The sequence below is a fragment of the Trachurus trachurus genome (genome assembly GCF_905171665.1).
Source record: "Trachurus trachurus genome assembly, chromosome: 2".
In the NCBI taxonomy this organism is placed as follows: domain Eukaryota; kingdom Metazoa; phylum Chordata; class Actinopteri; order Carangiformes; family Carangidae; genus Trachurus; species Trachurus trachurus.
In genome coordinates, this window is record NC_139914.1 from 7,467,636 (window position 1) to 7,490,709 (window position 23,074).

The window sequence follows — 23,074 nt, forward strand, 5'->3', positions numbered from 1 at the left end:
TCCTCCTCCTCCTCCTCTCCTATGATTTTCCTGGCATTTCTGATCAACACCCGTAACCCTCTCGGCCCATGATAAATAAAAGCGATCCATTTCTCAGCCGCAGCATTCCTTTCTTCTCCTCCTTTTTTCTCTCTCCCCATCTCGTCTCCAGTTGAAGTCTAAGCTAATGCGTATTGACAGGGCTTTTGCGTGTTTTTCATTTTTGCTGACGCAGTGTATTTGCCTAGCCCCCCCCCTCCCACCCCCCCACCTCCTCCGCTCTTTCCTCCACCACCCTCCTTCCTAAATGGCCTCAGTGTTTCTTTATGGGCTTTGACATATTTCATTAGGCGGATGGTCTTAAGAGGCCTGCCTGGCTTCTTTAATCTGGATAAAACCCTTTTTCTCTCTGGCTAGAGCTGCTGCAAGGAGCGCTTCACTCCTCTAACTCCCTCTCTCTTTCTTTCTCTTTCTTTCTTTCCTCCATCTCTCTCTCTCTCTGTCACTTACTCAAGCTGTCCCACTCTCCCTCCCTCCCTCCCTCCCTCCCTCCCTCCCTCCCTCCCTCCCTCTCTCTCTTTCTCTCTCCCCTGATTCTCCAGTCTTAGGAGTCTCCATCTTCAATAGAGCTTTTAGTTTTTTTTTTTCTTCTTCTTCTTTTTCCCTTTCATCTTTGCCACCACTTTCCCGCTTCTTCCCAATCGCTTCTCTCTTGATTATTCTCTGTCTCCTGCTCTCTGTCGCCAGGCTCATCCCCACTTTTAGTATCCTCTCAATCCCAAACCTTCATCTCTCTTTCTTCTTTTCTCTGCCTCCTCCTCTCCTACAGCTGATTCTCTCTTTATGATCACTTCTATTCTCTTTCTCTCAACAGGCTGATCCTTTTTTATTCTCTCTCTGCTTCTGTTATCTTCAGCTCTCTCTCTCTCCCTCTCCCTCTCCCTCTCTTTCTTTCCATCCTCTGCAGCTGTATCTGTTCCAGCCTTATGTGATTATGGTGAACATGCTCCAGTCTCTGAGTTTCCTATACCCGGCCCAGCATCTCCTCCAGCCTCTCCGTGTACAGTATGTGTGTGTTTTTTGCGTGCGTGCATGCGCGCGTGCGTGTGAACACCCCTGCAGACAGCCAAAAGAGTAATGGACAGATATCCCTTCATTCATCCCACCATTTCTCTCCCTTAGAGTCTAACATCTCCCCTGGCAGCAGGCTGCCCTCTTACAACACACCTGGGAGCTCATCCAGCACTCTCTCTCTCTCTATCACACACACATACACACACACACACACACATACACAACCACTGGGGCTGTGCAGAGGATTATGCTGCAATGCTGCGTCTCAGCCTCATGCACACCTGCTTACATTTGCTGGTGGCGTTGTTTGCTTTTGCTGCAATTTTCTATTTTGTTTGTCTGTTGTGTTCCCATCTCTTCTCCCCATACAGTATGTTGTGTTCCACATGTGTCTTCTCTGTTTCTCTGGATGTTCGATGCCGCCTCGCCTGACAGCTAACCCCGCAGCGCAGCCACCGGTGCCATCGTCTCAGCGTGCCCATTAGTCCCCGTTGTTTCTTCTCCGCACAATGAGACTTTAAAACCAGCCGGCGTCCTGCCAGCGCTGAAGCCTCGGCTTTGTTTTCTTCCACTCTTTGTTTGGCTGCTGTGTAACTCCGCCGCTCGCTGTCATTGGCTCCTTATCTCGCGCCGTCTCTCTCTCTCCCCTCTCTTTTCCTTTTCTCTCCGTCCCCTCAGTTCTTTGCATCCGGCTTGTCATTGTTGATAAAAGTTGAAAGTCACCATGTTGCGCCGATTTGAATTGATTGATCACTCTGTGTCTGCGCAGGCACCATCTCCATGTGTGTGTCTTTATTGTGTTTCTATTCTTGTACAGTAATGGCTGCTACTGCTTGTATAGAAAGAAATGCAGTTTTAATGTTAAATTCAGAAATACTGTAGCAGAAAACAACCATCAGGCTACATCAGCATTAAAGGGATAGTTCAGCATTTTGGCAAATTGGCCCATTGCCATAATCCCTATAGTTTTAGCAGTAGGTTTGTTACCTTTAATTGTCGGTGCAAGCTGTTTTTAGAGCGGCGGAGCAGAGCCGCAAGCTGCTCAGAGCTACGCTAGTCTCTCAGTCTCTCTTATAGCTGTCCCAACCGCTCATCCAGGTGACGTCACAGTCACACGGTCGACCTCTTTACCGTCAGCCGCCAGAAAAAACTCATAAAAAGCCTTCACATGGCTGCTCATAAATTGGTGAAACCTCAATTTTCTGCCCATAAAAAGGCATCTTATTCCAGATGCTGCACGACACCTCAGCGATGTTTTGCCTTGATAATATCTACAACAAGCTCTCGACCCATTACACATCACGCAGGTGGTGAATCGCTGGGAGCTACGATTGGTCACGGCATGAATACCATGTATACTGCATCCCACATTAATGTTAAGCACATTCTTCACAAGTATATCACCATGCAGGTTTGTGTTTGTCTGAATTTACACGCTCTCCAGTTCTCCCTCATTGCACAAGCACTTTTATCTGGCCGCGCGTTAACAAATGGCACATGTCCCACTCCGACCCTCATCCGTTCTCTGCCACTCCTGCCCGGCCGCTGTAATCCAGCAGAGGTAAGCAGTAATTATGAAATGGCCTTTTAAGTCCCCTCCAGTTATTAAAGCCATTCATCTAGCTGGAGGCTAAATACATACAGCCCATACGTCCCCATTCCCTCATACATCTAAACAGCTAAACACAATTACTGCCCGGGCAGCGCCTCATCCTCTGCCTCTGATATAGCTGAGTGCATTCAAATAGTGATGGAAGGACGCTCAATGATTGGACAGGTCTTTCATTGGAGTGGGGTTTTGATTGGCCGTAACATGAATTGGATTTGCTTTAAGTGCACGCACAGTTGTCTGAAGTGATTCAGTCTGACGACGGCTCGGCGCTGTCACATGATTGGAAAATAGTTGCTGCGGCAAAATATTATTCCCTTTTTTTTTTAGAAAAGGACGAGGCTGCCAATGTTTTGTGTTTTTCTTCCTGTCAACAGATGTCATGAAAAGACCCAAACTAACAAGGAACTGGGGTTTTGTTGTTTTTCTGTAGCAGCTTATTGCTCTGTGTCACTGTGCCCCATTGTTGTTCAAAAACCACTGTATTAAAAGCACATTAGTGAGCTGCACCGTCATCCTCCCTTCAGTTTATTTGTGACACTTGCTGCTGTATTTAAATGTGCATTAACCCACGGGTGAAATTAGCCCCCCCCCCCAAAAAAAAAAAAAAAAACTACAGTACCTTCTCCAGCTGGGAAAACCATAGGAGCTTTAAGAAGAGAGTAGAGAAGCCGACAAAAGCTTCACGCCCATGATGCTTTTTCTCTTTCTACCTCTCACATGTCATCATGGGTTTCAAGCTTTAAAGGCCCGTATACAGTCGCTTTAATCTAAGGTGAAGCCATGAAGATTAGTGTCATGAGAGAGCTGTGTGCCTTCTCTCCGTTGCTTTGTGCCGTCTACACAACGTAAATCCAGCTGTAAACATATATTGAGAAAGGATTGTTAATATCCACTGTTACTCAAGATTATTTAAAGTCTCCCTTTGCTTTCAGTAACTTTTATTGAAAGCGTGTAAACAGTGTAACGGTGTGTTTTAATGTTTCTGCTGGATTAAATTCAGTCACCTTCAGCGAGCTGCGTTAACACTGAGATCAGGCTTTGTTGTACAGGTGTGTAGTATTCATGTGTGTCCTGTGTTGTTGTGTTTTCTATAACACAGTGCAGGTCAGGGCTGCAGAACAACAGCTCTGGGTTTTATCGCTCAGTGCTGAGATTGGATCTGAGATGGAAAAGTGCATGTGTGTGTGTGTTTCTGACTCACATGTGTGTTTCCATAAACATATCTGTAGTGATTCTGTAGCCTGTGTGTGTCTGTGTGTGTCTGTGTGTGTGCATGTACTCTCTGAACCTAATTTAAAGAACTATGGCCAGGAGCAACACGCCCTTTTTTCACTGTTGGCTAAAGTGTCTCCTTGGCAACTCACCATCACCCCCCCCCTTTCTCTCTCTCTCTATCACACACACACACACACACACACACACACACACACACACACACACACACACACACACACACACACACACACACACACACACACACACACACACACACACTTTACCTTCTCTGTACCACTGCCACCCCCAGCAGTTTTGATGGAGGGGGCACTTTCTCGTCACCGTGGCAACCTTTCAGCCACTCTTGCCTGCTGCGGAGCACATTGTTGCCCAGTTGATAGGTGAGTGTTAAGACCCTGCCGAGACGCCGTGGGAGGGTTTAATGTGCGGATGTGTGTAAGTGTGTGTCTTCATCTGCTTGTTTGTGCGACTCCAGTGTAATGATGCAGCTTTAGTATAAACCAGATAATATCCAGTGTCATAGTTTGGCGTTAACTAGCCTGTGTTGGATATTGTAATAAGGTAAGACAGGGATTAGCAGTGTGTGTTTGTGTGTGCTGAGAGGCGCATTAAATTGAACTACACACAGAGTCTGTATAGTAAAGCCTGTAATTTGGACATTTTTGAGTTCATTTATTCTTGTGTTCATTGGATGAAATAATTAGAGAGCTGCGCGCAGACAACTTTTATCCGGAATTGATAGTTTGTGGCGGCTGAAGGAAAAACACACATTTTAGAGTTAGACCGCAATTATTCCCTTTCAATTATTCACACGGAATATCATCATTGATAATGTGTTGACATGAATATCAAACCGAGTTGTATCGGAGCGCCGCCGGTCGCAGGTGTGTCGTGCTCACTTCTAAAGGCTGACAGAGAGCAGCACCATGGAGCGCTGTTCGTCCTAGCAGGGCCTGTCAGCGCAGCAGGACCCCCAGGCTACGTTCCAGGCAAAGACTTCACTGCTGTCTGCTCCACGCACACACGACAGCAGTCAACCTGCACTCAAGTCCCACTCTATGCAGCACACCGAGGCGTGCGTGCGTGCGTGCGTGCGTGCGTGCGTGCGTGCGGGGGCGGGCTGCACCTGTCTGCAGGTGGATGTTGGTTGTGTGCACGTTTTTTGTACAGTACAGAGGCAGGCGTGGGCTTTTGGCTGGATGCTGCTGTGTGTGTGTGTGTGTGTGTTTAGTGTGGGATGCAAGCAGCACTTTAAAGTGGCAGATGGCTGCTTCTTTGTTTTCCACAACATTTTTCTGGCATTAAAACTGTTCTTAGACTGCATTTCCCAGAAGTCACCTGTCAAATAAGTTGAGTAAGATTAGTTTTTCCTCTCTCTTTCCCTCTCTTCATTGTAAACTCCTGAATAATTGAACCACATTATGAATCACATTTCTGTCATGGTCATGAGTTTTAATTGTTTCAACTTCTGTTTGCGAGAAGTCACATTTGTCTCTGTCAGTTGGTTGAGCCAAATGTGTCCATAATAAACTACCTGTGAGCCACAAGACTCATGTTCACTCATATTGAATCAAACACTTGTTTTTTTCTCCACTCAGCTGCGTAAAAGAAACTTCAGAAAACACGGCGCTAAAAGCTGAAAACTTCCCAGTTCTCTGCAGATTTCTACAAAGACTTTTTATCTCAGCTCAACAGGCCTAGGAGCTCGGTGACTGGAAGTGTTTGCACTTGATTATTTGTTTTTTTCCCCCATACCTTTGACTTTTTATCAATGAACACAGTTTTTCATGATTCGTACCAGTGATTCAGCTCGGTGTTAAAGCGCTAACACTAACATTAAGTGGCTGTATGTCTGTTTTTATGGGCATTATCAATCTGCAAATCAAAATTAAAAAGCACCAGATCTGGAAATACCGCTGACATTTTTACCCTGAGCTGCAGTGGAAAGATTTATGTATTAATTATAACGAAATGCAGCTAAGTGGAGTGGAAACAGACTTAATTAATCATGATATATATAAATCATGTGACTTAAATGTCCACTAAGGAGATGAAAAACAGCAGCAGACACAAAACAGATCTCTGTTGAGCAGTTTTTAGCCTTTTTCAAATAAACAGAAATGTCTGTCTGTCTGCTTCTTTTTCTGTTTATCTCGCACTTTCTTGCACCGATTTCCTTTAAAGTTTTTGCTACTTTTGTGCAGAAAACCCACTTTATGTCTGTGCAGCCAGTGCATCCTCTAGCCCCCCTGCCTACTTCACTACTTACTAATAGAGTGTGACCAAGAGAAAGCGAGAACGTGACACGAGCGCTTGATCTGGGATGGAGGGAGCGCTACAGCTGTGAAGGGCACTGCCCGTCGTCCTGGGCCGTTTGGCTGGTAGGCTGTTTGTCAAATATGTGCACCAGCTTGAATCAGTGGCAATCAGGCAGACACGATGCGAACGGATCCGTGAGAGCATCTGCTGGCACAGCGGGCAGCGATATGTGATAAACGCTGATTTCACCCTCCATTGGATCGAGCTGGCGATGATAGCCACCTCTCCCCCGCTCATCCATCCTATTAAACCCTCATTATTCATTTACCTCCAGCCTCAACCGCCTGACATGCATGGAATGAGTGCCCCACACACACACACACACACTCACACTCTTTCAAAAGTGAATTGTGCTCATATTTCTTCTGCTATTTCATCTCAGGCGGTCAAGGACACACACTATCTCAAACAGGCAGTATCATGACTCTAAAAAATGTTTTTTTCTTTCTTTTCTCACATTTTGTAGTAAACACACACATGCCCACGCACCCAGACACACACACAGTCTCTGTGTATAGTGCAGCACTGCGCTGGCAAGGAGCTTAATTCTATCAGGCTGCGAGCTGGACAGCCGTAATTACATTTGTGACACAAATCCTGCCTCTCAAATTGAGCGTTTTATTCCTGAGCGCCCCCCCCCTCCTCTCTATTTATAACCCCTTATTCCCCATAAATCCCACTTCCTCTCAGAAAGTCAATTTAGGACTTAAAAGGCAGCAACGCTCCGCTTACTTTCCCCCCCTTTCCTTTTGACTCTATCACCGCTTCAGTTTCACTTCCCCTTCTTCCCCGCTCTACTTTAGAGCTTTGAAGCCTTCGAAATGACAAAAAATACGTCTTAAGCAGTGAGTGCCATGATGCAAGGAACTCATCCCTATAGGGAAGTTTCAGAAAGAGCTAAAAATAAATAAATAAATGCAACCAGCATTTGCAACCTGTTTGAGTGTGATAAACACCTGGAAGGGGGCGGGTGCAGACTACTTCCTGGTCACCTGTCGTTCAGCCTCTCCTGAGGTTCCACTTTAGCAGCAGTGGAGGTCTCTGTGACATCTTCTCTCTCTTTTTTTCTCATTTTTCTTACAGTTCTGTATTTCCTCAGACCTTCCCCAGCCTTCTTGGCTTTCTGCCCCCCCCATCCGCCTCCTCCCCTGCTGAATCAGCGGTGGCCTTCATCGCTTCCCTGCTCCTCCGTCTCCCCTTTCTTCCTCTCTCGAGTTGGAGGCCATACCTGAGTACAGTATGATGGCAGTTCATTTATCCCCCCCCCCCCCCCCCACTCCTCTCTCTCTCTTGCTTATGCATGAGCCTGTCACTTCCCGTAGTGGCGCTCCTCACCTGCACCTGTACCTCTCCACCTCATTCGTCGTTTCTTCTCCTCTCCTTTATGTTTCTCCTATAAGTCTCTGACTTTCTCCCCGTTTCTGTCAAGCCTGTTTTTCACCACTTCCCTCTCTCTCTCTTCATTTCACCTTCATATTCTGGGTTTTAACCTTTTTAAGCTTCATTCTTAAAAAAAAAAGCTATTCAAGCTAAAATCAGCTGATACATACAAAGTTTGAAAGGCTGAACTGACTGGATCTACGTGTTAGCCTTAAAAAAAAAATTAAAAAAATCCAGTCCTAAAGATATAAAGAGAACAAGACATAATATTTATTCATAATTTTTATGATTTGGATATTGATTCCAATTCCTTTCAGTTCACAATGATTGCAGTCTGGCACAAATGAATAAAGTATGGACGTCAGACTCCAGGGCACCGGCTCGTACAGTAATGCATCAGATATCTGTTGGACTCGATCTCATATGAACTGATCTTAAACTAAATTTAATTTCCTGCAGCATTAAGATTTTAAAAAGTTAAATGCAGCTGCTCTCTAAACAAGGAAATATTACTGTACTGTGAGAGACAGGAACTGTATTTGTTTTGGAAGCGGTGGGATACATTTTGCTAAAAGCTTGTGAGTCACTTTAACATTTTGGAGCAAAACACCCTCCTTCTCCTCCTCCTCCTCCATCTCTTTTTCCCCCTCCACTCCCATCTAATCTTCTCATTTTCATCCGCCCACGTCCTCACTAACATCCCCCCCCTCCCTCTCTTGTCTCCTTTGTCTCCCAGGGCCTTCAGGTGGTGGAGCGCTGGGCCCGACCCTGGGCCTGTGGAAGTCCAGCTCCCTGGAGAGCCTCCAGACGGCCGTGTCGGAGGCCAAGCAGAGCCACAGCCAAGCCCAGGTGCCCTTTCATCGCCCGCGGCCGCACATGGTCCGGGGCCGGGGATGCAACCAGAGCTTCCGCAACGCCATCGACAAGTCCTACGAGGGCCCGTCTGAGGACGGTGAGACTTTTAATCAGGGTTTTCGAAGCAGAAAAAGTGCGTTCAGGCACTGGCACTGTCGCTGTTATACGGCATCCTTCCCCTAGACATTGTATCCATTTTAGATTAGAGACTGCACTGCCAATACACATCCCTTAGGCTTTATAACACACTGGCACTCAAGAAGAGCCCGCGGCCTGCCAAGGGACAGTGCTTAGCCTAAGTACCTTAATGAAATGCTACATGATTTTATCCACTCAGCATTTTACGAAGAGCAACTTTATATCTTACAGCAGCATATTTTAATGCTCTATCTTGTGAACCCACAGACATGCAGGATGCTGTGTGAGTGTGTGTGTGTGTGTGTGTGATCATGGAGGAAATTACAATCCTCCATGTTTGCTAAAATCATTACGACTTAATGCCGAATATTGGCTAATGATGTTAGGGAAAATCTGGAGTGTGAAAAATTAGCCGTCTAGTGTGGTGTTAGAATTAGCTTTATTTTTAGTCAGTCTTTACAACTCACCCAAACACTCAACCAGAAATGAGATTTTTCTGCTGCTGTTTGACCCAGTTGTGTTGTGTTGTGAGTTGATCTGAGCATGTGCATGTGGAAATTCACCATAATAAAGGTGATACGAGTTCTGGTGGAGGCCGCCTAGGTGTAGAGAAATGCCTGTTGCACTAGGAGAGAAGCTGCCGTATAATAGAGCGACTATCTCAGTGAAAAGATCTCTCCACAGAACAGCCAAGCTCACACACACATACTCTAACCGATACAATAGAAGTAAAGCATGCTGCTGCATCTATGAGCGTGATACACAACCTATGTCGACCGTTTACTCCTCCGCAGACGATGACATGTCAGAGGTGAGCTCCGGGCACGAAACCCCCGTCAGCACCTCCTCTCGCCACGGCCTGGACGCAGAGGACGGGAAGAAGAAGAAGAAAGACAGGAAAGACAGGAAGAAAGACAAGAAGCCCAAAGGGAAGAAGAAAGACGACTCTGTGGACGATCTGGACAAGAAGACCAAAAAGAAAGGATTCGGCCTCTTGAGGTAGGAGACCTGGATGTTGTTGGATACTCGGGTTTATTACACATTTATATTTTCACCTCTTTTGAACTTTCGGGGCTCTGAGGTGACTCTCCGACTTGATTGGTCAGTCAATGATAAATTAAACAAAGGACTTCCAGAGGCGGCCATGCCAGCGCCTTGATTCTCTAATTTGAAAAGGTCACCTGCTTAACAAGAAGTGTGAGCTAAAAATGAGCAGGTAATGAGGCTTGTATTTCATCACTATCCCGGAAACCCCAAGGTTTTATCCCGGAGCGTCAACAAGACAGTAATTACTTTTACTTTACTGGCCCGACTGCTCCGACTTCCTGGGAAATTAGTACTTTGCTTTTTTAACGTTTCTATCCTGCTGTGGCTCAGGTCAGGTTAGGTGCTTTTAAATGACAGAAACAACCACATAAGCATCTTTGCAGCTGTAAAAGAAAGAACGTATCAGATGCTTGCTTTGTGCAAACAGTCGGATTTAGGTTTCATGTATGAATCGATGGAAAGCAGCAGCAGCCTGTCCTACTTTCCCCTGGTTTAGTCTCAACAAATTACCCACTGAACACAGCTGGATTAAGGGATATTGGGTTATTGGATATGAACACAACCTTATCAGTAATGGAGGGTATCCATTATCTCTCAATCCAAGCAAAGTCCCCGCGACACAGTACCAGCCCAAACCGCTTGTCACCCCTTTATCAACGTGTCCCCATCGTGATTGCGGTGGTCCAATCCTCCGACTGCAATCCTTATCTATTGGCAGTGACACGGTGTGGTCAGTGTATCACCGCACTCCCAACACTTGAGATTCAATTAGGCTGCTGTGAGAGATAGCGCAGGCTGAGCGTGGGCCTACAGATGGCAGATAAGAATCCAATCGGCCACAGTGTCAAGGGCAGTAATGGAAGAGATGTTCACACGGTGAGTGGAGAGTAGGGCCAAGACGGGGAAGGACAAGATGAAGGACACGGGGCTGAGCGCTACACACCAGAACACGTGTCAGAGCGGTTGCAGTTGACTGTAAACCTACTGAACATCCATTCGACCTAGTGTTTAATGCCCCGGATCGAATATACTCACCTTTGTCATCTGGCATATTAAATAACTGCATCCGGAACAAGAAAATATGTTGAAGTTGACACGACTGGCCGGGAGACAGATTGTGTTTATATACATTTTTAAAGAAGCTACCCTCTGATTCCTCTGTTTTTCTGTTGGGGTTATTTCCTTCATTAGTAATAAAGCCCCACACTTTCTATTTCTGTGCATCAGCATGCACACATCTACACAGGGCCGACCAATTCCAAGATGCGACCTTGTTTCTAAATGAGCAAACTTAATGAATGTGTAAAGGCTCAGGGTGTTTCTTCACACACGAGTCTGCTGCTGTGCACCAGACCTGCTCCTACAGCTCGCTGCTATCCAGCGCACTAATCAACACTCTCTGGAGCCGTATAGGAGACGCTCCGCCCCGCCTCAGGCTTCTATAATGATGATGTACACTATTTATTTTCTGGACTGTAAGGAAATGTGTAGTTTTTTACACCACCGGGTGATGATCATGTTCGACGCCAGTTAAGGCAATTAAACGCGATGCAAGGCTTTGTGTGTAGGCGTTTAAGCATGTGGCAGCTGGACTGTGCAGACCCATGAATAAAGAATGAATAATTTAGCATTTATCATAATCCATGATGAGGTGTATTGATGAAAATGCACCAGTAGGATTATTGAATATTCATTTGGAGCAGAGCCTCACCCCAGCCACTCTAACTTCAGGTCTTTGTCCCGTGATCTCTATCAGCTGCTTGATACAGATGTGAATGCAGACCTGTGTACATCGCTGCACACTTCTCTTTCTTATTCTTTTTTTTTAATTGGCCACTTTAGTCTGAAACACTCAAACCCAGCCCGCCTGTTGATCCAGGCACAGATGCTGAGTGCTTTCTGTCTCAACAATAGAAGTGAGCATTGTAAAAGGCCTGCAGATTGTTGCACCACGCCACCATCTCCCTCTCTCTCTCCCTCCCTGGCCTTTATCTGGCCGGCTTGATCGTTATTGAACTTGAAATATGACTTAATTAGCTGGAGTATTGCACGGTTCAATCTAATTGCAGCTCTCAAATGTTATTTTACTCCAATGGCAGCATTAGGAAAAGGGCAAATTATAAACATATGACCTCAATTTACCTCTGCAATGGAAGTGTGCACAACAGCAGCTCGCACAACAACCGTTGGACGTGGGCCCTGTCCTTTCAGAGGCCATAAATGTTTAGTTTGTCGGCGCCCAGTGTTTGAGGAGCGGAGTTGTTTTTGGCAGCGGCTCGTCACAAACAGCTGGGCGTAAGGTGACCCCCGGAAAACACATATTTGTTTTCTGCTAAATCCATATGTGATTCTGGTGATGCTTTTGCGCGGCGCTCGTCTCTGAAACTAGTACGCTCTAATAACACAAACTGCTACTGCTGTATTTATCCAGCTGTCCTGACAGATCGCCAGCAAGGGTGTCGGTTTTTATAGTCGAAATGCGTGTGAAAGCTCCAGAGCAGCTACAGAAGCAACCTTGTGGTGAGATTGTTTTTTATTTTCACTTCTGAAAACAGCATCAGTCCAGTTGTCCGGTCTTCCCTGGATCAGGCACCAAAGTTTTGATAAACGGCGGCATGTTGAAATAAGACAACCATCGAGCTCTACTTGGTGCTGTGCTGTGAGATTTAAAGAGGAACAAGTATGAAGGATTTCCACTTTAACTATGCTACATTTTAACCTTAAAGCAGAAGTAAGCGATATTTTTGTGTTAATATAAGTCTTAAATAGTTATATCTTCCGACAGCAATCACTTACATAGAGTGTTTGGACCGAAACACGGGTCTCTCAGTCACTCTGCTCTGCTCTGAGCCGAGGAGAAAACTTTTCTCGTATCCTACAAGTTTTATCCAATGAGGAGAGAGAACGGCATGAAGGGCTGTGTGTGCAGCCAAGGGATGCGCCTGAATGTGGTGACGTAGGGACGAGGACAGGGGCTGCTAACTCCATCGGCTGACAAGACGTTATGGTGCGTTCAGGGCAGCCCGTAACTCGTGTTTTTCCGACCTGTGAAGTGGTACCAGTTCGATCTGGTACGAGTTCACGGGTCAGAAGTTACGAGTGGCCGTTATAGTGACTTTCACAGGTAAAACAGGTCGGAAAAACACGAGTGGGTTGCCTGGAACGCTACAAAGTCGTGACTTGAAGCTGTAATTTACGGTTTCAAAAGCCTGCCTGGAACGCAGCATTAGCCAAAACGACCGGATCGCTTACTTCTGCTTTAATTTAACAGCTTCTCTTGTTTATGACAGATAAGACTACACAAATATACACACCGGAATGTGTATACTGTATGATATATAACGTTATCCACCACTCCCTGGATTGATTTCTCGCTGGCTTCATTGAAAACAAATGCACATGGCCAGGAGGAGGGTTAGCAAAACACCAGACTTGCATAGTTTCCCTTTAAGAAGCAGTTCTCAGCCTGTGCTTTTTCTAACACTCCAGTTTCTCTGAAGTGAGCCCGGCCTCAGTCCTGGGCTTCTCCTCTTTTCCGTCACCGCCAGCCTCTCGAAGCCGACGTTCACATCTCGTCTCCCTGATTGCTAAATAACCCAAGACGAATGGCAGCTCCTTCCAGACCTCCCCTCGCCGGAGGCTGCCCTGCTCGTCTTGTCTGCATTCAGCAGACGGCGGCGAAGCCTTCGCCCTGGAACGCCGCCTCAGGGTCCATGCCGCTGACGGACCGACACCGGGACTCTGCTCTGTTGTTTTCTCTCCCAGCACTCTTGTTGCACAAAGAGGAGAAGCTGGTCAGAGGTTTCAGATGTCTTCATCAAACAGGGATATTCACACTACAGCCTTTTGATTTACATAAAACTCCTGCCAACAATATTATTTCATTTAAGCAGCTTCCCTCTGCTCCGTAGCACAAAGTGATATATTTAAGTTTCTCAGCTTTGGGAAGTTGATCGTGGCTTTAACTCCAAAGCTCATACGCTGTCTTATTTTTGTGTGAGGATTAGACATATTATGGCCTGATCCAGCATGACTTAATCGGGAGGTCAGGGTTGGAAGGATATAGCTTGTGACTAACATCCTCTGCTTGTGTCATCAAGTGAGTCTCGGTCCCCAGTGACATCTGATGTTTGGCTGAATGATGAAGCCGCGTGTATTTTTATTCCATCTCCCCTCCACCGCAGATCCGAGCCACTCCGTCTGCCTGAGTGTGTGCCACCAATCACCGGGTGTATCATCGCTCACCCGCCCCTCTGGCCCCCACCGGCCACTGTGACACATCCCGTCTCTCTCCCCCTCCCCCAGTGCGTCCCGTCAGTCACTCAGTCAGGATCAATGCGGAGCCGCCGCTATCAGTACCGCGTCCCACTGTGACAGCGCGCAGAACACCCCTCCGCCAATTTAAAGGGACATGAAAGCCGGCGTTTTGATCCGCTGTTTACAAACCTACATACAACGCGATATATCCCACTCCAACACTTCTCTGTTTGCGGCGCCAAAGAAATCCGACAGGGAAGCAAGCCAATTAGCGCCGTCCGTTCCGCTCTTATCCTATCGCAGAGCAGCAGGATGCACGGGGTTGAAAGGTAGTCACTGGTGGGCTGTACTCTGCACAACCAAAGCCTTGTTGTCAAAGTGGAGGGGCCTGCTGCAAGATGATTTCTGATGGATTACTGCTGTTATTGTGCACTCCTCCTCCTCCTCCTCCTCGTTCTCTTCCCCGAGTCCCTCACCTTCGTCTTTCTTCAAGTTTCATGATGAGCCCTCTATCCTCTCTCTGTTCTCTCCTCCCTCCCTCTCTCCCTCTCTCATGCCCTTCTGCTTTTTTGTCCTGTTTCATCTCCTCCTTCTGTTTTCTGTCACCTCTCTTCATCTCTTCACTCAGCTCCACTATACCTGGCTGTTTTTTTTGCAGTTCGTCTCTCCTTGTCCTTGAACGAACTGTTGATTCGACCAGGCTGCAATGAGCTTTCAAGTCCCACTTGAATTCACACAGTTTGATCGTTTTCTACAATGACGTGTGCTAATACCTCCCCTGCCTTGTTCACTTGACCTGCTGTCACGTTAACAAGGTAGGGTAGGTATTTGTTTTACTTGACAGGAGGTCAAGTAAACAAGCAGACGACAAGTTGCTCTTTAGATTTAGTGATCGTGAATTTTCTCTTCCTTATTGCTGCTGCTCTTTTCTCTTCACGACGGCTTATAATACACTTCGCCTCAGTTCTCGTTCTTTTATTCCAAACAAACCAGGAAAGTCAAACCTATCATTTCCTATGCATTTCCCAGGGAACACTCAGTGATGGATGCTCAGTGCGGCAAACATAAAAGCCTTTCAGAAAAAGGCTATAGCTCTTATATAATCACTGTTTTGCCTGTGATATATAGATCTTGAAATTGTTACATGTTGTGGCTTTAAATGTATAAATAACACAGAGGAAGGAGAGGAAAGAGAGGGTAAGGAGGAAGGAGAGATGTAGACAACTATTTGAACTGTCCCTGGTTGTCAGCGGTGTTAGGCAGGCATACCAAAATCCCTCTGACATGTTTGTGTGGGTGTCTTAGCAGCGACTCTAAGCCGCAATCGGGGTAAATTGAAGGTGCATTACCTAATCCCACCGTTGGTTAATGCACCGCAGGTGGATTCCTTTGATCCACCATCTCATCTGGCATTTAAGGGCTGTTAGCAGCACTGATACGGAGCGGCGTCTCGGAGAAAGCAGTTATTAATGTTAGTATTCTCTTTTGTAAAATATGTATAAGGCCATGCGTTTCACACACAGGACACTCCTACCTCCTGTGGCTGAGCTTTGTCTCTCTCTCTATTCATCTCTGCTCATCTCTTTATCTTCCCGATAAATAATGTATGCAAAAACCGCAAATCACTTTCTTCGCAACACTTGACATGTATGGAAGGCAGCGCTGTGGCTCGCTAATCAGAGCTGCCTTAAACACATGTTCACAGGGAAAGTGAAGCCCCGCAGTGTCTATTCTCCCACTTCTGCTTTTAAAAGCTGAAGTGTTCGCCGAGCAGAGGTTGAAATGATTGAAACGGAGACGGCAATCATGCAAATCCCAATGAGGGTTAATATCATGTCTCTTATCATCTGTTGGTTGCAGACAGGAACCTAGAGCTGGTTATTTATATGTGCATGTGTGTGAGTGTGTCTATACATTAAATGCATAGTTCTTCATTATCAATTCCTTTATATGCTGCTCACGTTTTATTAAAGTCAGTCATTTGAGGCCATTATGGTTCTCAGGCTTATCAGCCGGTGCTAATGCAGTTGTCCCCTCCACCCCAGAAATGTAGCGTAACATTGAAATACTGTTAACAGCAAGCAGGGAATCACCCTTCATAGAGAAAGAGGAGTCTTAAAATGACATCTATTTCGTTTCATAATTCACATTTGTGCTCAATTTGCTCGCTGTAAAACTCCCGCTGCCCTAAATATAAAAAGCTGCCAAGTATTTTTTTTAACCGTTGTTGAAAATGAGCTTTTATGCAGCAGAAGCCGCTTCCTGTACTCGCTATAGAAACACAATTCTAATTTACAACTTCGCCATGGAGGCAAACAGACACGGACGCTATCACCGTCGGCAGCTGCCGGGGAAAACAAATTAACTTTTTCCCTCCATTTCTAGCCTCCATTCAGCGCAATGGGCAGCTTTCCTGAAATGATGTGTGGGTATATTGGTGTTGATGTGAGCTGTCAGTCAAATATCAGAGGGATGGGGAATTGACAGTGGAGATGATGAGGAAATCCTCATGCATATATATCAGCTGATAAAGGGGCAGTCACAACAAGCCGCCGCCTCCCTCTCCCCTCCGTCCTGCTCCGTTTCTGTCGCCGCCGTTCACTCTCTACATCCCCGCCGCCTTCCCCTTGAAATTCCCTCTTCTCTTCTCACACCACGTCGCTTTTATGTTTCTTGTCTTTCATGCCACGGCTCCACCTGCCTCCCCTTCCTCCTTCTTCAGCCGTTTACCTCACAGCTCTGCTCTTATTTACAGCTCCAGCAGGGAGGAAAGGAGGGAGGGAGGCAGGGATGCCGACTCACTCTGCAGTTTGACCATGAAGAAACTCAGCAGTGCAGTTGAAGAATTAATTACTTTATTCATAGGCTTCTAAACAACTTGTTTACATCCTCCTCCCAGAGTTTCCCTGGAAGTTCGGGAGCCACAAAGTCTATACTCTTTAATTATAAGCCTTCTAGCCTGCACAGCCAATTAGATTATCTACCATGTATTCATTTTCCATACTGATTTACATCCTCTGTTATGTAATGAGCAATCTGCAGAAAGCTAATCACTCTGTAATGTTGAGTTTTGCCAGCAATCGTTATACCAAAGTGAAGTGAGTGTCACATATTTCAAATGACAGAGATTTCATTGAGGAATGAAACTCCCTGTTTTTTTATTTCTACCGGTAACGTCTGTGACTCATCCAGCCGAGGAACACGATACCCCACATTTGTACGGCGAATGATCCGCCCTAAGGTAATTATCAGATGAGACCGAGGATATGAGACTTCCATTTATGTTGATCAGTTTCACGATCCATCAGGTCCCATCCAGTTATGACATTTGAATTGACCCGGAGGGACGGACGGTTTGAAGCGCAGACACATCCGTATCGGCCAGACGGCATTTCAGCAGCCCCCCGACGCGCCCATCGCTCACCGGCCAATTAAAGGTATTCATGTGGCCACAGGAAACAGTCACGACCAATTAGCATTTGATCTTACGTTTACTGGCGCGCGCACACGTCGCGCACGCAAAGTGCAGGGCGCCAGGAAGCGATTACACCTCCAATGGCGCTCGCGTTCCTATTCAGTCATCTTCATGCCATGAGTGATGGATGAACTTCCTCTGTCATTTAAGGTCCGCTAATGACACACACATGCAAGAACACACACACATGCACTCTCTCCGCTCTCGTCTTCTGCCCCCTCGCGTATATCTGTCACTAAAACACACACACACACACACACAGAGAGAGAGCAGTGACCTCTGCTATCCAGACGGAGAAGGTTAAGTGTTTCTTGTCTGAGGATGTGTGCAGGGCTGGAGGAGCCAAGAGTCTAACCTTTCCCAGTCTGCCAATGGCTCTCATCTGGAGTCACTGTGACCTGGCCTTTTCCCCAGGCTCCATGGGAGAATGCTAAGAATGTATTTTTTCCCCCTTTTTTTTATTTTTGAAAAGAGTTCACAGGTAGTTTAGAGCAGTAAATAGTTACACCTCTGTTGATTTTCATTTTCTCATCATCTGATGTTCTCATTGCAGCTGCTTGTATACATTTGTGTGGAGAAGCTGTGCAAGGGTGCATCGCTGTTGTGATACCGTCTCCCTGGGTGCAGTGTTGTCAGCAACTATAAAAGCACAAAGGGGGGAGAGTGAGGGAGGGAGGGAGGGAGGGAGAGGGGGGTGTGCGACCAGTCTCCAGTTGTTTTCTGGACTGCACATATTGTCCAGACACAGCGAGACAAACACACAAACAGCAGCTCCCACGCTGGCAGGGTGTGAGGAGGAGGCGTGTAGCCCAGCAGTCTCATTAAATATTAATGGCTCCCCCTGACAGGAGTGGGAAGAGGTAGAGGAAGAGAGGAGACAAATTGCAGACGGTGACGGATTTTGCGCGGAATTGCTTAAATATGCCACATATCAAAATGTGAAACAATTAAAGGGAAGCCCATATTTCACCGGGCGGCCCCTGGTCGGCGCAGCACTCCAGTAACTCGCACTCCTCCTCCCCCATTCCTTCTCCCTCACCTCTCTTGCCTTCTTCTTGTCTTTTAATATAGCCATTCTTTCATCTCCCTTTTTCTTTTCGCCTCTTCACTTTCCTCTTGTCCACTCCTCAGCTCCACATATTCCTTTTTTTCTCCTCTCTCTCTTTGTCATCATTAGATCTACTCTCCCCCTCTTCCCTCCATCACTCTATCCTTTGTCTGACTTGTAGTCTCGGTACTCGAGGGACCGGCCAGGCGTTGATTAAGACGAGTTTTCCATATCTGCTGTCTGCTCCTGTGGGAGCTACCTGCTGTGCGCTCATACCTGTCTGTCTGCCTCCATCTTCTCGCCTCCGGCTTTTAGATTAAAGTCATTTGGAAAAAGAAAATTAAAAATGCTTTTGCCTGTTTTGACCGTTCCATATTTGCAGCAGGGCTGGTGCCTTCACAGACCAATGGGAAAGTGCTGTGAAATTGAGTTAACATGCATTCAAGTATTAGATATCAAAATATGAAGCAGCGGATGAATCCTCCTCTCGCATCCTCCTCCCTACATTATTAATATGCTCTAAGTGAAGCTGTTTTAACTCTGATTAGCATTGGGTGGATCTCTCTTAGCTGCAGTTTTATCGCACACACTCTCCCTCGTTTTTCTTCTCTTTTTTTCTTTTCTATCGAGCAGCCGTGTCGCTGCTAATATCAGCCATTAATGGAAGCTGATTTGGTCCAGATTTCTGGTGTGCAGTGCAGGGCGTAGGAGACGAAAAGTCAGATAAATAGATTTAATTATACCCAGTGGGGAAAACATAGTGCCTCCTGGCTGTTTTCATTACCGAACAAAGGCGGGGCGTTGTGCAAAAAGAAAAACAGAAAAGAAGGGCCCGGATTGGTTCTTGCTGGTGTCAATCAAAACCATCTCTCGCTGGCCTCATGTGACCTTTTGTTGTCGGGTGGCGGGTGGCAGTCCACTTGTAGCCTGATCCTCATTTCCAGTAGGAAACCAATTTTAAAGAGCTCTTGTTGTCTATTTTCTGCTGCCTCTGTTATTCTGTCTATTTCAAGCCTGAAATATTTTCCGACTCGTCTCACAGTGAGGCAGCGCCGCGATGCCAGAACAGGAGAAGGAGGCACCATGTTACATCACAACCCTCTATAGTGTTAATCTCTCTCCCCCTCTCCCTCTCTCTCTCTGTCTCTTACTTCTTCCCATCCCTCTCTTAAATTGCTCTGCATTTTGTTTCTCTTTCTCCCTCCCTCTCTCTCTCTCTTTTCTCTCTTTACTCCAAACTCCACCGAGATATGTGCACCGCTCCACAAAAACATACAGAGCAATCTAATTACTGCGATAACATTTCTGCTTGGCTGATTAACTGTTCTCCCTGCGCCGCTGAAAGCAGCAGCATTGCTTCTATATATTCCTAAGCTCCTTATTCCTCCCCAGCCGAGCTGCACTTTCACAGGAGCTTTGGCTCACCCATCCATCTCTCTTCTTTTCTCTCACTTTTTCTTTTTCTCTCTCACTTCACGGGCTGTTTTTTTATCCTCAGTGTCTCTCGTCTAGTCTCCGAGGCAGATAGGCTATTTAGCCGGCTCTTACTTTTTCTCGCTTGCTCATTTAATTCCTTTTTTCTTACTCATTCTTTTTTTCTGCCTTTCTCTTCCTCTCTTCTTCATTTCTTTCTCCCACCCTGCCTCTTTTGGCATCTCTATCTCAGTCTCTCATGTGTTCTCCAAGGCAAATAGGATATTAGGCCAGTTCTCTTCCTCTCTCTGAGCTCTGCGCTGCCTCCTCCTCCTCCTCCTCCTCCTCCTCCTCTAGCTTCTTTCAAACACGCCAAGTCTGTTGCAAGAAATAAAATTTTAAAGACACCAAACCTGTCTTAAACACTTTTATCTTCTCACGCCGCCATAGTTTCCACATTGACTTTGACCAGAACTCTTTTCTCCACATGCCAGGCTCCATGCTCCTTCTCACTGATGCATCGACAACACACTCAGAGGAGGAAAATAAATCAATCGGGCTGAAAAGTCGACACCAGAATATTTAGAGAACATAAACTACAATGATTTTAAAATGTTCTAGAGTATTTTAAGGCTGCTACTTTTATATTTCTGAACTTTTATTCCACATGAGCCCATGTGTAGCTTAAGATCCATGGCCAGAGGTCTTTTGGCAGCTCCAGAGTCCCGGCTTAAAATTAGAGGGGACCGAGTCTTTGCAGTCGGGGCCCCTGAGGCTGTGGAGTGAAGAAAGGCTGGTTGAATCATCTTTTAAATCTTAAGCTTTCACTTGTTTCTTTTCACCTGAGTTGAGTCTTATCTTGCATTTCCATTGTTCTTCACACAACTTTATGTTTATACTTCATGTTTTTTCCATTATATTTTTTGTGTTTTGAAGCAGTTTGTAAGAGGTTTCAAAAAAGTGACCCTGTAAGGATTGGTGTTATTCTACCACTATCCACCAAGCAGACAGGATGCTAAACCGTCTGTGCCATTGTGTGTCTCACTTTGTGTGTGCGCCTCACCTCCAACGCTGCATGCCAAGGTGTTGCGAGCTCACACACATAATGTACACATACGCACATGTCAATTAAAGCCTCATCCTGGTCTGGGAAACACGCCGTCCTCAATGCACACACTCCTCTTGCACATCCACAGCTCCAGACAGGCTTCTCACATCCCTCGTTATGCCTGGCGATAACTAGCCACCCACTGACTCTCTGCTGCACCAGATAGGAAAGCTTATTAAGACTATACACACCCCAAATTGCACTGCGCACTGCCAGAGTTGTTGTCACAACTGCAGGGAACAAAACAGGGCTATATAACGCCGAGACCGGAAGCAGAGACTGACGCCGTTTACAGTCTGCAGAGAGAAGGACTGAAGCGGCTGACGCACTTTGTTAAGACAATTATGAGTAACGGTGAAGTTTGTCTAACAGAGCGGTCTCCGTCCCTCCCTCCTCCCTCCTCCCAGGGCTAATTGCACAGGTCAGGTTGGTGACATCATCGCTCTGGCTCGCTGTGATCTCCATGTTAGAGATAGAGCCTCATTAGAGCATGGCTAACATGTCGCCCCCCCCTCCTCTCCTCCTCCTCCTCCTCAGCAGTAATGAAAATGACAGTAGCTGTTTTAATTACACTCGGTCCAGTTTCTTAGCAGCCTGCTTACCTTGCCGTGAATTTCCTGCCGGGGGGGGGGGGGGCCGACCTGCAGCAAATGGCATAAGGAAGCAGACGAAGAGGAGGGATCAGTGGCTTGTCAAGAAGTGGAGCACATTTCTCCTCAAGTAGTTTTCTTCTAACGCGCCGGGAGGAACTCTCTTTCCCAGAGTTCAGTGGAAACAGACGAGGCCCGCCGTCCTCTCCTGTCAGGCTCCCGTGCCAGCTGAGGGGACGCCAAGGTGACGCAGGGGCGGCGGCGGGCGCTGGCGGCTAATGATGACAGCGACACTATAATAATGGTTCCCAGTAGCTGGCGTGACAGTGGGGAGTGTATTAAATGGGACACCAGAGCAGCCTGACTCACCCGGACCCCCTACGTCCCCCTAATGAGAGTTTGATGGAGTGGTTGTGTAGGTAGATAATGCTAAGTTAATGAGATGTCCTATTCCATGAGACTGTTTGCAGTTCCCTGCAGAGTTCCAGCGTGTGTGTTTGCCTCTGTTGATGTATATTGCTGTCTGCGCCTGGCTGCTTACCTGTGTGTGTGTGTGTGTGTGTGTGTGTGTGTGTGTGTGTGTGTGTGTGTGTGTGTGTGTGTGTGTGAGCAATCTAGATTACTGTGTCTGAGTTTATTGTGTTTTTGTGCTTTTACTTACCTCTGCTCGTGCTCGTTGAGTATAGATCTGTCATTTCATTATTTTTTATATCCAGCAGCAGCCTGGCACTCAACAGGAAATTAACTGTCAAATTTCTGAGAGAGTGACAGAGCAGAAAGAGTCCTAAGAAGAGACAGAATTAATAAATAAAACAAAGAACAGCGAGAAAGTAATGAAAAAAAAATAGACAGACAGAGAGAAAGGCAATAAGACATCGCTAACAAACAGTCGGCTCAATGGGAGAAGATGGGAGTTTTTGCGACGAAGGAGGGATGAGATGATGGGAGAGTGGGGGATAATCACCTCCCTCATGGCAGGTACATGTCTCTAATTGGGAGTCCCACTCCCATTCGGCGTCTCCCCTCTTTCCTTTGCCTTCCATCTCCTCTCAGACAATGCAGAGAGAAAAGAGGCTTTCCTAATTAATGCAGATATAATGATGGGTCCAACTGTGGACCTCTGCCCCCTCGGCATGTTGATTAAAGCAGTGTGTGTGCGCCTCTGTAAATGTGTGTGTGTGTGTGTGTGAATCTACCTGGCAGCTCAGCCCGATAAACCTGAGATTTTGGATAATCATATATTTAGGTGTAATATAATTATATGTCTATTGTTGCACACTAAGATGAATAGTGCTGATATTCCCTTTTCCCCCATTGTTGGATTCTATATGGTTATCACTGAGCTAATTGGTAGTCTGCGTTTGGCGGCTCCAGCATAATGTGGGAGTGCTTAGAAAATCAAAATAGTTCCAAGAAGAAGAAAAAAAATAAGATGAAGAAAAAAAAATCTGCAGGAAAAAAAAAAAAAAAAAAGATGCTGCGGCAGCGCCCACACTGTTTCTGTGGCAAGTGATCTCTAGGAAGAGAGGTGGAAAAACATTAC

The 23,074-nt window shown here is 46.3% G+C and overlaps 1 protein-coding gene across 1 annotated transcript in view; it reads left to right on the forward strand.

Moving 5' to 3' along the window:
• The window catches only part of pard3ba (par-3 family cell polarity regulator beta a), a 140,922-nt gene that overhangs the window by 76,272 nt on the left and 41,576 nt on the right, over positions 1 to 23,074 (forward strand). Inside the window, exons 18-19 of the mRNA XM_083992248.1 lie at positions 8,337 to 8,552; positions 9,388 to 9,592. Of these exons, the coding sequence (XP_083848374.1) occupies positions 8,337 to 8,552; positions 9,388 to 9,592 (421 nt within the window). The remainder of the gene's footprint in view (positions 1 to 8,336; positions 8,553 to 9,387; positions 9,593 to 23,074) is intronic.